Consider the following 17,636-nt stretch of genomic DNA (forward strand, 5'->3'; position numbering starts at 1 on the left):
ACTCTAGCAGGTGCTCCAGATCTTATAGCTCCCCCTCAGTCCACAGTGAGCACCAAAGATTTGAGTAATGTTTAATCAGATAAAGGTATGATTCATGAAAACCTAGGGAAGCAACAGCTATAAAGGACAGAAGTCTGAGGTGACATGGGAAAGAACAGCAGCAGGAATAGGCAAGAGACATTAAGAAAGCTACCCTCTGCTCCAAACTAACATTTCTACATACTTTACCAACTAGAGACAAATTGAAAAAAAATTTGTCTGAACAGCATTACCCCAATGAATGTTAAATTCATTAGGCATACAACAACTAGGCTTGTATTACAACACTATCATACTAATATAACTAGTTTTGAATGAGATCAACTGGTATAGAGGGAACAGCCTGGGGTGGGAGGAGTGTGAGATTAAAAAAAAAAGACTGGGGTAAAAAAGGGAATACTTAATACCTGCAGTGCCAGGAGAGGGGAAAGGAAGGGGGTGGAGGTAGGGGTGCCACTAAAGGGCTAAGAGAACTCTGATAATACTTTCACAGAAGAAGACAGTGTAGGGATGGAGGATGATACCTCATAGATGAAAGAGAGAGGAGAAGTATCAGACTACCCATTTTGCTATTTTTCCTAGCTTGTGCCTGCTGATTGAACAAACATTAACTAGGTATACTGACTGAGCTAGTTCATGTGTCAATCTCATTAGTAACTCCTTCACTGATTGTGCCCATATCCAATTTGGATTACACTCACAGTGAGTAATACATTTTACTACTCATCAATAAGTGCTGACTCTGATTTTTAAACTAACAATATAATAAATAATGTAAGTGGAATCTGGGATTTTGATACTCAATTGGACAAATAAAAAATCTACTTTTTAAAACTGCTAAGTATATAGCATAGTTATTACTCTGGCTGGTCACAGCAAGGGGCATTTTGAAATTAGAAGTTTGTATCCATGTCTCACTCATCAATATAACAACTGAAAAAAAGTATAGCAATCATGTTGGAACAAGACCTAAGCATAATTGTGCCCAATGCATTTAAAAGCACCTCAATTCTGCATGCACATTATATGTTTTATCTTAAAATGTAGTTTTAAGAATTGCTACTTACCTGTGTTTGTTCTTCTGGAAGGAGATCAAATATAGCTTCATGCATTTTTGCCATCTGCTTACAAATATTCCTGAAGCAGGCAGAAGGAACAGGAGCTTTCACCTCATACTGGCAAGGAAAGATAATGAGAATTATGCTCATGTTCTCTGGCTTGTATACTGTCCCCATTCTTCCCTGAGACCATGTTTCCTGCCTCTACAGGTCTAACTCTGGTATGGTGTCAAGAATACCTTCAACTGTGTGTGAGCCGTGCTACTCCTACATCCTAATCTATTCTGAAAGACCAGAGCTTAGTGGTTAAGAACATGGGCTGCTGCTTCTTAAAAAGGACTGCCTGGTTCACATCTCAACTTCTCCATTACTAGTTATCTGATATGAGGCAAGTTACTTAACTTCTCTCTATCTGAAATGGTTGCTGTGAGGATTAAAAAAGATGACTCATAAGAACCCCAAACACTGTCTGGCACAAAGTAAGTACTTGATACATAGTTGGCTACTATTTTTGCTCAATATACAATGATGGGTCATTAAAGTAGCCCTCCAAATCAAAACACATTTAAAATCAATATAACTCTATTAGAATTAAAATGTTCTTTTTCTTTTGTAAGTAGGTCAATATAATAATATTTACCCTAAGGCAGGGGTTCTTAACAATTCCGTGAGTGTGAATTGAAATTTAAAAAAAAAATTATTCTTGTGGGGACATGTTGGTGAGGATGAAATATTTATTAAACAATACACAGTACAGTGTAGACATAGTAAGGGGTCCGTGGTTTTCACCTGACTGGCAAAAAGTTGCATGGAACAAAAAAGGTAAAGAAACTCTTTACCTTTTCTCAAACTTTCTGTATTGAAAATTAAGTAAATTTATTTTACTATTCTTACATCTTGAACAATATACTCGTATTATTTAGATAATCATTTTTGGGTCACATTTAAAAAGAATACACACAGCTTAACTTACATACTATTTTTACTTAAAAGACAAATTTGGGCTAAACAGCTATATTTTAAATTTCCTAATCTTATACAATGTTTATTCAAATGTGATGAGTTCCAATTACTGCTGTAAAAGAATAAATACCATGTGACTAAACCAATATTAAAACTTATAACCATCCAAGGGTTTGTTCGAAATATATCAATGTCCCATATCTATATATAAACAACAGCTTTGAGACAGAATTCATATATCATAAAATTCATCTTTTTAAAGTATATAATTCTTTGGTTTTTAGTAATTTCATGGCATTGTACAACCATCACACTAATTTCAGCACATTTTTATCACCACAAAAAGAAACCTATACCAATTAGCAGTCATTCCTCCCTCCCCCTAGGCCTGGAAAACCTTTAATTTACTTTCTGTCTCTATGGATTTGCTTATTCTGGACATTTTCATACACAAGTAGTCATATAATATGTGGCCTTTATGTGTCTGGCTTCTTTCACCTAGCATGTTTTCAAGGTTCATGCACGTTGTAATATGCATCAGTACTTCATTCCTTTTTATGGCTTCATAGTATTCCACTGCATACGTAGACCAAATTTTGTTTATCAATTCATCAGTTGATTGATATTTCCCTTAATATTTGCAAATTTGCTGATATTTGGAAGTTATTTTTATAATTTAAAGCAGAATTGACTCTAAGCTCTTCCAAACCTGTTCCTCTTCCTCATTCCATTACTGGTGATGGTGTTAATTTCCCCCCTGGCCACAAAGTCTTGAAATCTCCAACTGTTTTTACTCCTTTTCTTTATGCCCTTGTATCTAATCACTGACTAAGTCCTACCAACTGTACTTTCAAATTATTTTGCACATTATTCCCATCTTTTAATATTTGTTATGGATGAAATCGTGTCCCTCAAGATATGCTGAATGTGACTTTATTTGGAAATAGGGTCATTACAGATGCAATCAGGCAAGTTAAAATGAAGTTATACTAGAATAGGGTAGGCCCTTAATCTGAGTGGTGTCCTTTTAAGAAAAGGAAATTTGGATATGAACCAAGAGAGAGACAGAGGGGAGAATACCATATGGTAACTGACAACAAACACTATGGGCTGCCAGCAAGCCACTGGAACAGAGTCAGAGGCAGAAGGGCAGATTCCTCCTTACAGACTTCAAGAGAACAAGGCCCTGCTGAAACCTTTAGTTTTGGATTTCTGGCCTCCAGAGAAATAAGAATAAATTTCTGTTGCTTTAAGCCACCCAGTTTGTGGCACTTTGTTATGGCAGCCTACCAAACTAAGACACAGTACTCTAGATGAGAATTTCCCAACTTCGTCATTACTGACATTTTGGGTCAAAAAAATTCTTTGTTGTGAGGGCTGTCTTGTGCATTGCAGGATTTTAAACAGCATTCCTGGCTTCTACTCCACACAGTTCTGACAACCAAAAATATCTGTAAAATTTCTGGATACCCTCTAGGGCAAAATCACCTCAGTTGAGAACCATTGCTTTAAGCGAGGCCTTCAATACTCGACACCTGAATGACTGTCAAAGCATTTTAACTAGTACAGATATTAGTCTGACAACTATTTTATAAGACTGCCTGACACAGAGCAAGCTCTAAGTAAATATTTACCTTGATTTATGTGTGTAAATATGTCAGACTGTGTAGCTGAGTTGTACCAATGACACATCAGAGACAAATGCCTTTGCAGAGTTGACTGTCTAAAAGCAGACATTTCCAAAAGTAACCAGAGTATGCTACAGGAACACTGGCAAAGAACATTAGGTCAAATCAGGGATGGGTTCCTGAGCAGCACACCTGAGCTGCTGAATCTTCAAAGGAAAAGAATTAGGCGGAACTATTCCAAATAGAGGGCATGCTGTATCACCTCATATGCATTTTACATACTATCTGATTAATCCTCCAAAAGTGCAATTCTAATAATATAATTCACTAGTTAAAAAACCTTTGGGTTCTGCTTCTGCTTAAAATTTAGAAAGCTGCAAGATGTTGCTACTCTACTACCACAAGAAAAAAGTAGGATAATCTACAAAATCATACTTTTCTTGAACCAATCAGCGACCAGAGGTCATAAAGCAACCAAGGTAATGGAGTCAAAAGAGTGACAATGTTCTTTCATCATTTGTAACAACTGTGTCACAACAATGTAAGGTGGTGGGGGGGGGGGCAATGGATGGGAATCCTGTATGGTATGCATAACTGTTCTTCTAAAAATTGAAATAAATCAGTTGAGAAAAAAAATTCTTAAAAGGTGAAATGTGTCTAGCATATTGGTTTAGAACAAGTGGGAATCCTGGACAATGGAGAGTATGTACTCACTCACAAGTTCTTCACCTCAGGCCTCTACCAGGTGCTCACAAGAAATCCTGGGGTCAGGGAAGAAGACTGGAGAGTCACTTTCACTGGCATGGGCACAAAGGAATTGATGACCTGCTACTAGGGAAAAGGAACAAAATGCCATGATGTCCTGTACCCTCCTCTCATGCAAGGCAAAAGCATTAAGCCACTGAAAGGGTGTCACTGAACTCTATTACCCATAGGACCAATGTGTGAGGGGTAGGAACAAAACATGCCTGCTCCAGAGGGAAGGGAAGAAAATATTTTAAGCCCAGGATCCTGCACAATTAAAGCAGAGGTTGGCTACCACTGGAGGAGGGGCATGAACACTGACAAGGCTCCGCACTCAAGGAAAAGAACCAAGAATCTTTGCCTGTCATCATTTAGAGCCCAATACTGAGACCTGGAAAGAGACACCACCTGCCTCCTGTGATGCAAGAGTATGGGAATGACTGAAAGATAAGGGTGGAGCAGAAACAGAAAATATCTCCAGTACATCAGTCCTTATATTAAACACAAAGTACCAGCAGCCCACTGTAGTACACTGAGGATAACAATAACAACAACACTAAAACCCAGCTCAATTATTGAATAATTTGATTCAACACACAATGATGGCCTGACAGAAGAGACAACTCTGTTTCCATGCATATGTACTATTTATCAGTCTCTACTGTTCTATATACAATTCCCAATATTTAATTTTAAAAAATCACAAAATACACACAAAACAACAACCCACTGCTAAGAAATAAACAACTGACAGAACAGGAGTCAAAGATTTCCCATATATTGAAAGTATTAGAGAAGGATTTAAATAACAAACAAACCGCATGCTAAGAATCTAATCAGGGAAGCAGACTTGGCCCAATGGATAGGGTGTCCGCCTACCACATGGGAGGTCCGCATTTCAAACCCTGGGCCTCCTTGACCTGTGTGGAGCTGGCCCACACAGTGCTGATGTGTGCAAGGAGTGCTGTGCCACGCAGGGGTGTCCCCCACATAGGGGAGCCCCACGTGCAAGGAGTGCACCCCCCATAAGGAGAGCCGTCCAGCGCGAAAGAAATTGCAGCCTGCCCAAGAATGATGCTGTACACATGGAGAGCTGACACAGCAAGATGACACAACAAAAAGAAACACAGATTTCTGGTGCCGCTGCTAAGGATAGAAGCGGTCATGGAAGAACACACAGCGAATGGACACAGACAGCAGACAACTGGTGGGGGGTGGGGGAAGAGGAGAGAAATTTAGAAAAAAGAATCTAATCTAACAGAAATTTCATCAGATAAGTGGAAACTATAAAAAAGAAAACAGACAACATATCCAAGAAGTTCAGAGGAAATCAAGCATGGTAAACAAACAAAATGTAGACATTACAAGCTGCTGAAAACCAAGAACAAAATCTTGAAGGCAGTTGGAGAAAAAAGGAGGCATTATGAAGTAATGTCTCAGGAACAAAGAGGCTGACAGACATCTTATTGGAAAATATGAAAGCCAGAAAACAAAGGAGAAAATTCCAAATCAGCAAAAATCACTTTCAAAATTGAAGGAGAGGCAGAATTGGCCATATCTACCATCACCTGCCCTGACTAAGATGGTGGGCTGAGAAGCTTCAGGGTTCCATCCATCTTTGAATGACTGGCTAGAATAGACAGAAACAACTTTCTCAAAGCCCCCAAAACAGTGAAAGGACTACAATAAGAGGGTGAGTGCTGAATAAAGAAAAAGACCAATTAAAAGTGGGAGGGACTTCTGGAAAGATGGTGGACTAGAAAGACACGAGACTCTCTTCTCTCAGAAAAAGAGTAAGAGGACAGGCAGAAACAGTCCGGAAAAAAATATTCTAGGATTTAGGACACCAGGGGAAGGCTGGACACCTCCCAGAAGACAAAGAGACAAAGGCAAATAATTAATTGTGACAGCAAAACTGAGATAAAACCGGCAACTGCTACTGCTGGCAACCTCCCCCAAACTATGGACACTTTTGAATTCTCAAACCTCAGGAGCTGGTGGCTACAAACAAAGGGACCCCAGGTATCTACCTCCCCAGGAAAGGGGAGACAGAGGACACAGCTTAAGGTTGACTCAGCTCTTGATGTACGAATTTGGTCTACTGTGTCCTGACAGGGTAGGGCCATGACATTGTCTGCCTTGGAAGTCAGCTCGGGACTAAAGAGATCTGGGACTAAAGAGATCCAACACTTTCCAATCCTCTCCTTTATTGACTGGGACTGGTTGTTGAGGACGCAGAAGGGAGTGGAATTATTTCCTACCCAGAAAAAAAGGAGGGGCTGCCAGCAAACGTTGGGAAACTGTCTCAGAGAAAGTTTGAAATTTGAGGCTCTTAGCCATAAGGCAGGAACCTCTATCACATTGATCCCATCTCTGTTGCAGCAACTGCCCTCTAACCAGGCATTCAACTGAGAGGGCTGGCTAAGAGCACCATCTAGTGGCAGAACAAAGAAGTGCATGCGAGGAAATTGAAAGTAAATGAGTGGCTTTTTCCGGCCTTTACAGTCTTCCTCCCCAAGACCCTAGGAAGCAGGTCTGCAACCAATTACCGGATCCAGATCACAGTTTTGAGCAACTAACAGGGACAATCCTAAAGACCCAAACTAGGATGAACCAAGAATCAAAGAACAGCAGTAACGCACAGCCTCCTGCCACTAAAACTCTATGAAAGAAAGAGAAATTGAGCATCTGAGTAAACTCGCCATTGTAATCAGATGCCGAAACATCAGCAAAAAATCATGATTCATACTAAAAAAATGGAAGACATGGCCCAAGAAAAGGAATATATCAAAGCCTCAGAAGAGATAACTGGATTTGAGACAATTAATTAAGGAGATGTACACAAACTTCCAAAATCAAATTAATGAGTTGAAAGACAATATGGCTAAAGAGATGAATGACATCAAGAAGACCCAATGGATAGGTGTCCACCTACCACATGGGAGGTCCGCAGTTCAAACCCTGGGCCCCCTTGACCCGTGTGGAGCTGGCCCATGCACAGTGCTGATGCACGCAAGGAGTGCCCTGCCACACAGGGGTGTCCCCCGTGTAGGGGAGCCCCAAGTGCAAGGAGTGCGCCCCGTAAGGAAAGTTGCTCAGTGAGAAAAGAAGTGCAGCCTGCCCAAGAACAGTGCCGCACACATGGAGAGCTGACACAACAAGATGATGCAACAAAAAGAAACACAAATTCCCGGTGCTGCTGATAAGGATAGAAGTGGTTGCGGAGGAACGCGCAGCAAATGGACACAGAACAGAAAGCAGACAACTGGGGAGAGGGGAAGGGGAGAGAAATAAATAAATAAATCTTTAAAAAAAAGAAGACATGAAGTAAGCACAAACAAGAATTTGAAAAACTGAATAGAAGAGTAACAGAATTCATGGGAATGAAAGACACACAACAGCAGAAATGAAATGGTAGAAGAAAGAATAAGTGATAGAGAAGATAGAACAGCTGAACTTGAAAAGAATGGAAAAAATTGTGCAGAGGCTCAGGGAGTTGAATGATAATACGAAACACAACAACATACATGTAATGGGAGCTCCAGAAGGAGCAGAGAAGAGAAAAGGGGCAGAAAGAGTATTTGAGGAAATAACAGCTGAAAATGTCCCAACTCTCACAAATGAAATGAACTTACATGTCCAGGAAGCATAACATACCCTATTAAGAATAAATCTAAATAGACCTAATCTAAGACATGCTACTCAGAATGGCAAATGTCAAAGATAAAGAAAAAATTCTGAGAGCAGTAAGGGAGAAGCATACCATCACATACAAGGGATACCCAGTAAGACTTAGTATAGATTTCTCATTAGAAACCATGGAGGCAAGAAGACAGTGGTATGATACAATTAGGATACTGAAAGAAAAAAAACTGCCAGCTGAGAATTCTTTATGCAGCAAAACTGTCTTTCAAGTATGAAGGTGAGTTTAAAATATTCACAAACAAACAGAAACTAAGAGAGTTTGTAAAAAAAACAAAAAACAAAAAAAACCCTCACCTTTATAGGACTATTAAAGGAAGTCTTAGAGCCTGAAAGAAAAAGACAGGAGAGAGAGGCTTGGAGAAGAGTACTGAAGAAAGAATAGGAGAAAGGATAACCAAAACAGTAAAAAAGATAGATGAAAATAAGATATGATATATGAAAACCAAAGAATAAAATGGTGGATGTAAATAATGCATTTACAGTAATATCATTGGATTTGAATAGCTTAAACCCCCAATCAAAAGACACAGGCTGACAGAATGGAAAAAAAAACATGAGCCATCCATATGCTGCCCAGAAAAGACTCACCTTAGAACCAGGGATACAAACCAGCTGAAAGTGAACAGCTGGAAAAAGATATTCCATGTAAATGGTAACCAAAAAAGAGCAGGAGTAGCTCTACTAATATCAAACAAAATGGATTTTAAATCCAAAAAACTATAAGAGCTACAGAAAGCCATTATATATTAATAAATGGGACAATCAACCAGGAAGAAATACCAAACATCTATGCCCTTAGGGTGTCCAAATTACATGAGGTAAACTCTGACAAAACTGAAGGGAGAAATAGATATCTCTACTATAGTAGCTGGAGACTTCAACACACCACTCACATCATTAGCCAGAACAACTAGACAGAAGATAAGCAAGGAAAAAGAGAGCTTGAACAATATGATTAATGAGTTAGACCTAACAGACATATACAGAATGTTGCACCTAAATTCAGTGGGTCATACATTTTTCTCAAGTGCCCATGGATCTTTATCCAGGACAGACCATATATTAAGTCACAAAGCAGCTCTCAATAAATATAAAAAGACTGAAATTATACAAAGCACCTTCTCAGATCATAATGTAATGAAACTGGAAATCAATAATATACAGGAAAGAGGCAAATTCACAAATGGGTGGAGGCTGAACAGTACACTTCTAAATAATCAGTGGGTCAAAAAAGAAATTGCAAGTAATATTAGTAAAAAATTGAGACGAATGAAAACAAGAACACAATTTCCAAAACATATGGGATACAGCAAAAGCTGTCCTGAGATGGAAATTTATAGCTCTAAATGCCTACATTAGAAAAAAAGAAAGCTTATTCCAAAGATCTAACTGAACTGGAGAAAATAGAAAAAGAACAGCAAACCAATCCCAATGCAAGCAGAAGGAAGGAAATAATAAAGAGTAACCACAAATAAATGAAATTGAGAAAAACAACAACAACCAAAAACAAAAACAAAAATAGAGAAAGTCAACAAAACCAAAAGCTGGTTCTTTGAGAAGATCAACAAAATTGACAAACCCCTAGCTAGATTAACAAAGGAAAAAAGACAGAAGATGCAAATACAATCAGAAATGAAAGGGGTGAAGTTACAACTGACCCCAAAGAAATAAAAAGGATGGTAAAAGGATACTATAAGAAACTATGCCAACAAACTAGACAACCTAGATGAAATGGACGAACTCTTAGAAACGTACGAACAACCTACACTGGAGCTACAAGAAATATAAGAACTTAACAAACCAATCACATTTAAGGAGATTGAATCAGTAATCAAAAATCTCCCAACAAAAAAATCCAGGACCAGATGGCTTCACATAGGAATTCTACCAAGCATTTAGAAAAGAATTAACACCATCCTATTTAAACTCTTTCAAAAAACTGAAGAGGAGGGAAAATTACCCAATACATTATATGAAGCCAAACCTTAATACCAAGGCCAGATAAAGATATTACAAGAAAATTACAGACCAATCTCTCTAATGAATACAGCTGCAAAAATTCTCAACAAAATACTTGCAAATTGAATCCAACAGCATATCAAAAGACTTATACATCACAACCAAATGGGATTTATTCCTGGAATGCAGGGCTGGTTCAACATAAGTAAACCAATTAATGTAATATCACATTAACAAATTGAAGGAAAAAAACATGATCATCTTAATGCAGATAAGGCATTTGACAATATCCAGCATCTTTTTTTTTTTTTTTTTAAAGAATTATTTATTTATTTAATTTCCCTCCCTCCCCTGGTTGTCTGTTCTTGGTGTCTATTTGCTGCGTCTTGTTTCTTTGTCCGCTTCTGTTGTCGTCAGCGGCACGGGAAGTGTGGGCGGCGCCATTCCCGGGCAGGCTGCACTTTCTTTTCACGCTGGGCGGCTTTCCTCACGGGCGCACTCCTTGCGCGTGGGGCTCCCCCACACGGGGGACACCCTTGCATGGCACGGCACTCCTTGCGTGCATCAGCACTGCACATGGCCAGCTCCACACGGGTCAAGGAGGCCCGGGGTTTGAACCGCAGACCTCCCATATGGTAGACGGATGCCCTAACCACTGGGCCAAAGTCCGTTTCCCATCTTTTCTTGATTAAAACACTCAAAAGATAGGAATAGAAGGAAAATACCTCAATATGATAAAAGGCATATATGAAAAATCCACAGCCAACATCGTATTCAACAGGGAAAGGTTGAAAGCTTTTCCTTTAAGATTGTGAACAAGACAAGGATGTTCACTGTCACCACTGTTATTCAACATTGTGCTAAAAGTTCTAGGCAGGGCAATTAGACAAGAAAAATTAAAAAATAAAAGACATCCAAATAGGAAGAGAAGAAGTAAAACTCCCTATTTGCAGATAACATGATCCTATATTTAGAAAATTCTGAAATGTCTGTGACAGCTACTTAAACTAATAAATGAGTTTAGCAAAGTAGCAGGGTACAAGATCAACACACAAAAATTAGTAATGTTTCCCTATACTATTATTGAACAATCTGAAGAGGAAATCAGGGGAAAAATCCCATTTATAATAGCAGCAAATAGACTCAAATACTTAGGAATCAACTTAACCAAAGAATTACAGGACCTATATGCAGAAAATTACAAAACAATGGTAAAAGAAAAGTTAAAAAGACCTAAACAAATGGAAAGATATTCTGTGTTCATAGATTGGAAGACTAAATATCATTAAAATGTCAATCCTAACTCGAAATGATTTATAGAGTCAATGCAATACCAATCAAAATTCCCACAGCCTACTTTACAGAAATAGAAAAGGTAATTTACCGAATTCATTTTGGAAGGGAAAGCACACCTGAATAGCCAAAAGCAATCTAAAAGGGAATGGATGTGGCTCAAACAGTTGAGCACCTGGCTCCCACGTGGGAGGTCCTGGATTTGGTTCCTGGTGCCTTCAAGAGAGAGACAAAAACAAAGAGCAAGCAATAAATGAAAAAACCAACCCCAGGGAGCTGATGTGGCTCAGTAGTTAAGCATCCCCTGGTCCCTTAAAAATAAAAAAAATTTTTAAAAAAAGAGCATTCTAAAAAAGAAGAGTGATGTGGGAGGAATTTCACTGCCTGACCTTGAAACATATTACAAAGCTACAGGGAAGCAGCTTTGGCTTAAGCAGTTGGGTGCCTGCCTACCACATGAAGGTCCTGGTTCAGTTCCCAGTGCCTCCAAAAGAAGACGAGCAAAACAGAGAGCTAACAAGATGATGCACCAAGATGACATAACGAACAGATACCACAAGGAAACATAATGAGAGACACAACAAGTGGGAGCAGAGGTTGCTCAAGCCATTGGGTGCCTCCCCCTCACAAGGGAGGCCCTGGGTTCAGTTCCTAGTGCCTCCTTAAAAAAGAAGATGGGCACACAATGAACAGACACAGAGAGCAGACAGCGAGTGCAAAACAACGAAGGGGGAGGGAGAAATAAATAAAAATAAAATCTTAAAAAAAAAAGTTAAAGTGGTCAAAACAACATGGTGTTGGCATAAGGATAGAAATATTAATCAATGGAATAGAATTGAGCATCCAGAAATAGCTCACTTTTATAGCCAACTAGTTTTTGACAAACCTACCAAAGCCATGTTAATGGAACAAAACAGTCTCTTCAACAAATGGTGTGGTGAGAACTGGATATCCATAACCAAAAGAATGAAAGAGGACCCCATTTTATTTTCTATACAAGAATCGACTCAAAATGGAGCAAAGGCCTAAATATAAAAGCCAGGACCATAGACCTACTAGAAGAAAATATAGGGAAACCTCTTAAATACTTTGTGACAGGTGGTGATTTCCTTGGCCATACACCCAAAATATGAGCAACAAAAGAAAAAAGTAAATAGGACCTCCTCAAAATTAAACCCTTTGTTACCTCACAGGACTTTGTCAAAAGGGTGAAATGGTAGCAGACTCAATGGGAGAAAATAAATGGAAAACACATATCCAATAAGGTTTTAATATCCATGATATATGAAGAGATGCTACAACTTAACAATAAAAAGACAACCTGATTAAAACATGGGCAAGAGACTTGAATAGATATTTGTCCAAAGAAGAAATACAAAAGGCAAAAAAACACGTGAAAAAATGTTCAATGTCATTAGTGATTAGGGAAATGCAAATGAAAACTACAATGCGGTAGCATTTCACACCTACTAGAATGGCCACTATTAAAAACACAGAGAACTACCAGTGCTGGAGAGGATGTGGAGAAATAGGAACATTCATTTTTTTGTTTTCGAGTATGTATAAGGGTACAGTCACTGTGGAGGATTGTTTGGTAATTCCTAAGGAAGCTGAACATAGAGTTGCCATGTGATTCAGCAATACCACTACTAGGTATACATTCAGAATAACAGAGCTGTGACATGAACAGACATCTACACACCGACATTCATAGCAGCATTATTCACGATTGCCAAAAGATGGAAACAACCCAGGTGCCTGTCAACTAATGAATGGAAATACGAATTGGGGTGGATAACATGATAGAATATTATGCAGATGTAAGAAGAAATGAAGTCATAAAGCATATGACAACATGGATGAACCTGGAGGACATCATGTTGAGTGGAAGAAGCCAGGCACAAAAGGACAAATACTGTAATGATTTTGCTTCTATGAACTAAATATATTGTGTAATCTCATGGAGTTAATAACTTGAAATATGGATCATTATAAAATAGAATGAGGTTAGAGAATGGAAAGCTAAGGGTTAACTTGGGCAGAATTGGTAAAAGGAATGTGTGTTAATCCTTGGAAATGAATAGAAAAGGTGAAAGAATGCACAACATAATGTTTTTAACTGCCTATATGAAAGAGATTTAAAGGGAAAGTCTAAGGACATATACATTACTATAAGGAAGGATAAAAAATGTAACATGGAACTGTATAACATAGAAAACCACATGTGAAATATGAATACAGGTAAAATTGCATATAAAAAAGTATTTTTCTTTGAAAGTGAACAAATGTATGTCAATACTATGAGATGTTAATATCAGACAAAGAAAATTATGCTAAGTGAAAGAAACCAGACACAGAGTACTACATATTGTATGATCCCATTTATGTGAAATGTAAATACAAATCAATTTATAAAGATGACATTAGATTAGTGGTTATGTAGGGCTGAGGAAAGACTGTTAAGGGGCGTGGCATTTTTCTTCTTGGAGTAAGGAAATTGTTATAAAATTTTGTGTGGTGATAAATGTACAACATTGTAATTATACTAAAGCCATTCATTATATACTTTGGATAGGTCATATATAAATATATCTTAATAAAACTGCTTAATAAATAATTGTGCAAGAATAGCCAGAAACCAAATATCACTGATTGTATACTGTGGATGAATTGCAAGCTTTATTAATATGTATCAATTGATTTGTTTAATTAAAAAAAAAGGGCAGGAGGATCTCATGGTGCTGTGGTTGACCCTTCCACCCCTCGCTGGTTTGGCACAGAGCCAGCCTACACTCCCAGATGGATCCCTGGTTCCAGTTCCAGAGGGAGCAGAGTAAACCCTCATGCACATACTGGGAGCATGTTTGTCTAGCCCAATTTGTCTGGTGGTAGGCCTGAGGGACTCACTGTCCCAGAAATTGCCACAAAGATAGAAAGTGGCTCATGTAGCTCTCCTATGCAATGCTGTGGGAAATCAGTCACATGGCTGCCTGAGGCAAGGGGCTGTTGACTGTAGGACATACAGTGCAGTGCCCAGAACTGTGAGGAAATGGTTTCCTAGGGAAGAGAGGACATTCACACCTATGTAAATGGAGGACTCCTAGGGCCACACAAGCATGCTATTCTCTAAAACTCACTGTAGAGATAAGCTCTGAAGGATAGTATTCACACAGGGCAATCTACAGAGATTGAGAAAGGTGCTTTCTTTGTTCACTGTTTTGTTTTTTTTTGTATTGTTTTGTTTTTTTGGTTGGCTCCTGGCACTCAAGGAAAGATCTGTCATAACACTAGGTGAATACAAGCATAAGGAACAGATGCTTCAGAGTCTAAACTTCAGCAATAACACACTTAAATATCAAAATATTCAAATTTAAACAAAAGATTACAAAATATACTAAGAAACAGGAAGTGACAGTTCAGGCAAAGGAAAAGTATTAGAAACCATCCATGAGGAGGATGAGGCCTGAGACATTCCTAAATTTAAAAAAACAAAAAATAAATAAATTTTAAAATGGTCCTAAATATGCCTTAAGAGCTAAAAGAAAATATGGACAAAGAACCAAATGGATCACAAAAATGATAAATGAAAACAAAAACAACAGAGAGATGAAAATTATGAAAAGGAACCAAACAGAACCGAAGACCAAAGTAACAGAAATTAAAAATTCCCTGGCAAAAGAATCAATCAATGAACTTGACAATAACACCACTGAAATCACCCAATCTGAGAACGCAAAAAGAAAAAAGAAAAGTGAACAGAGACTGAGGAGCCTGTGGTATGCCATCAAGCATACCAATATATGCAATGTGGGACTCTCAGAGGAGAAGAGAGAAATAACAGTTATTTTAAAAGAAATAATAGTTGAAAACTCCTCAAATTTAACAAATAATATGAATATATACATCTACAATGCTCACTGAACTCCAAACAGGATAAACCCAAAGATGCACACCACACCACGTTATAATCTAACTGTTGAATGCCAAAGATAAAGAAAGATTTCCTAAAAGCCACAAGAGAGAAGCAATATGTCACGAATAAGGGAGCTTCTCAAAAAGATTACGGGCTGATTTCTCATTGGAAAGCATGGAGGCAAGAGGCAATGGGAAGACATATTTAAGGTGCTGAAACAAAATATATGTCAACCAAGAATTCCATATCCAGCAAAAATGTCTTTGAAAAATGAGGGAGGGAATAAGACATTTCCAAATAAACAAAAACTGAAGGACTTTGTCATCACTAAACTGCCCCGACAAGAAATGGTAAAAGTAGAGCTTCCGTTACATGTGATGGGCCTTTTCTCTCTTGCTGCTTTCAGAGTTCTCTCTCTGTTGAGGGTTTGGCAATTTGTTAAGTATGTCTCAGGGTAAGCCTGTTAGGATTCATATTGTTCAGAGTGCACTGTGCTTCATGGACTCATACACCCATGCTCCTCAAAAGAGTTGGGCAATTTTCAGCCATTATTTCATCCAACACTCCTTCTGCCCTCTTTCCCTTCTCTTCATCCTCTGCGATGCCCATAATGCATATGTTTGTGCATTGTGGGCACTTGGCTCACTGTGCAGGCACACATGTGGGCACTTGGCTTGCTTCGTGGGCCCTCAGCTCACTGTGAGCACTTGTCTCATGGCGCGGGTATTCAGCTTGCCACGTGGGCACTGGCTTGTCGCATACGCATGCTTTCTCTTCTTCTTTTTCACAAGGAGGCCCCAGAGATCAAAATCAGGTCCTCCCATATGGTAGGTGGAGACCTTATCACTTGAACCACATCTGTTTCCCCTACTATGATACTTTTGGTTTGTAATGCCACCTTTTAATTCCTACAGGATTTAAAAGGCAAATGCATAAATAATGATAAATCAATGGGTTTGAATTCATAATCTATAAATACATAATTTGTGACAAGAGCTACATAAAGGTGGGGAAGACAGAGGGGTAAAGGAACAGTTTATGTATGTAATTGAATATAATAGGTATCAAAGTAAGTGAGATTGTTATAGATTTATTGTTTAAATTTAAGCCACATGATCATCTCAAATATAATATCACAATATGCAACCTCATAGAGACAGAAAGTAAAGTACAGCTTACTGGGGTGAAGGGCAGGGGAAATGGGGAATTAATATAAAACAAATAGGATTTCTGTTTGGGATGAAGGGAAAGTCCTAGTAATGGAAGGTGGTAAGGTACTGCAACATTGTGAATGTGATTAGTCCTACTGAGTGGTATGTTTGGGAGAGGTTGGGATGGGAAGATTTATGTTGTATATATTTCCTCAACTTAAAAAAAAAAAAGAAAGATAAACTAAAGAGATGATGATAAATGCAATACATAACACTGGATGATATCTAAGAATGGAGGAGAAAAGGATATTATTGAGACTTACAAAAAAGTGGAATATACAAATGTAAGCTTTATATCAACGTTAAATTTCTTGAACTTGATAACTGTATTTAAGGTGATTACATAAGTGAATATCCTTGGTTGTAGAAAATGTACATGAAGCACTGTGCTCAAGGATATGAGGAGAGCAACATGCTCTCCAATGTTCAGAAAATAGAGAGAAATAGAGACAGAGAGACAGAGAAAAAAAAAAACAGCAAAGGTGGCAAAATGTTATAGGGGCAGGGTGTATGTTGGAGTTCTTTATGGGGTTTGTTTTATTTTTGCAACTGTCCTGTACATTTAAAATTATTTCAAAATAAAGTGAGCAACTGGTTTGAGAGGGGAAAAAAAATGAAGGAAAAATAAAGACTTTTTCATACAAAACATAAGGACCAGATGGCTTCAACTGGCAAATTCTACCAAATACTTAAGGGGGGAAAAAAAAACCAATTCTTCACATATTCTTCCAGAAAATAGAAGAGGAAGAGACACTTCCCACCTCATTTTATGAGGTCAGCATTACCATGACACCCAAGTTAGAAAGCCACTAAAACAAAACAAAACAATCTCCAGACCAGTATCTCTCATTATACCCTTGTAAAATAATCCTTTAAAAATATTAGCAAATCAAATCTAGCAATATATAAAAAGGTTCATACAGCATGATCAAGTGGGTTTATCACAGGAATGCAAGTTTGGTTCAACATTCACAAATCAATTGATATAATTCACCACAGACAAAAAAAGATCACATCAATAGATGATACGATCATATCAATAGATGCAACGAAGAGTGTCTGACAAAATTCAACATCTTTTCATGATACAAACCTCAACAAACTGTAAACAGAAGGGAACTCC

The 17,636-nt window shown here is 38.2% G+C and overlaps 1 protein-coding gene across 3 annotated transcripts in view; it reads right to left on the bottom strand.

Moving 5' to 3' along the window:
- VPS54 (VPS54 subunit of GARP complex) overlaps window positions 1-17,636 on the bottom strand; it is a 147,600-nt gene that overhangs the window by 11,073 nt on the left and 118,891 nt on the right. For 2 of the 3 annotated variants that reach the window (XM_004465095.5, XM_004465094.5), the window contains exon 21: window positions 1,107-1,214. In XM_004465095.5, the coding sequence (XP_004465152.2) occupies window positions 1,107-1,214 (108 nt within the window). Of the gene's footprint in view, window positions 1-1,106; window positions 1,215-4,455; window positions 4,520-17,636 lie in introns of those variants that run through there. The other variant, XM_071208863.1, reaches the window with a different exon arrangement.

The sequence above is a fragment of the Dasypus novemcinctus genome, chromosome 17, assembly GCF_030445035.2.
Source record: "Dasypus novemcinctus isolate mDasNov1 chromosome 17, mDasNov1.1.hap2, whole genome shotgun sequence".
Classification (NCBI taxonomy): domain Eukaryota; kingdom Metazoa; phylum Chordata; class Mammalia; order Cingulata; family Dasypodidae; genus Dasypus; species Dasypus novemcinctus.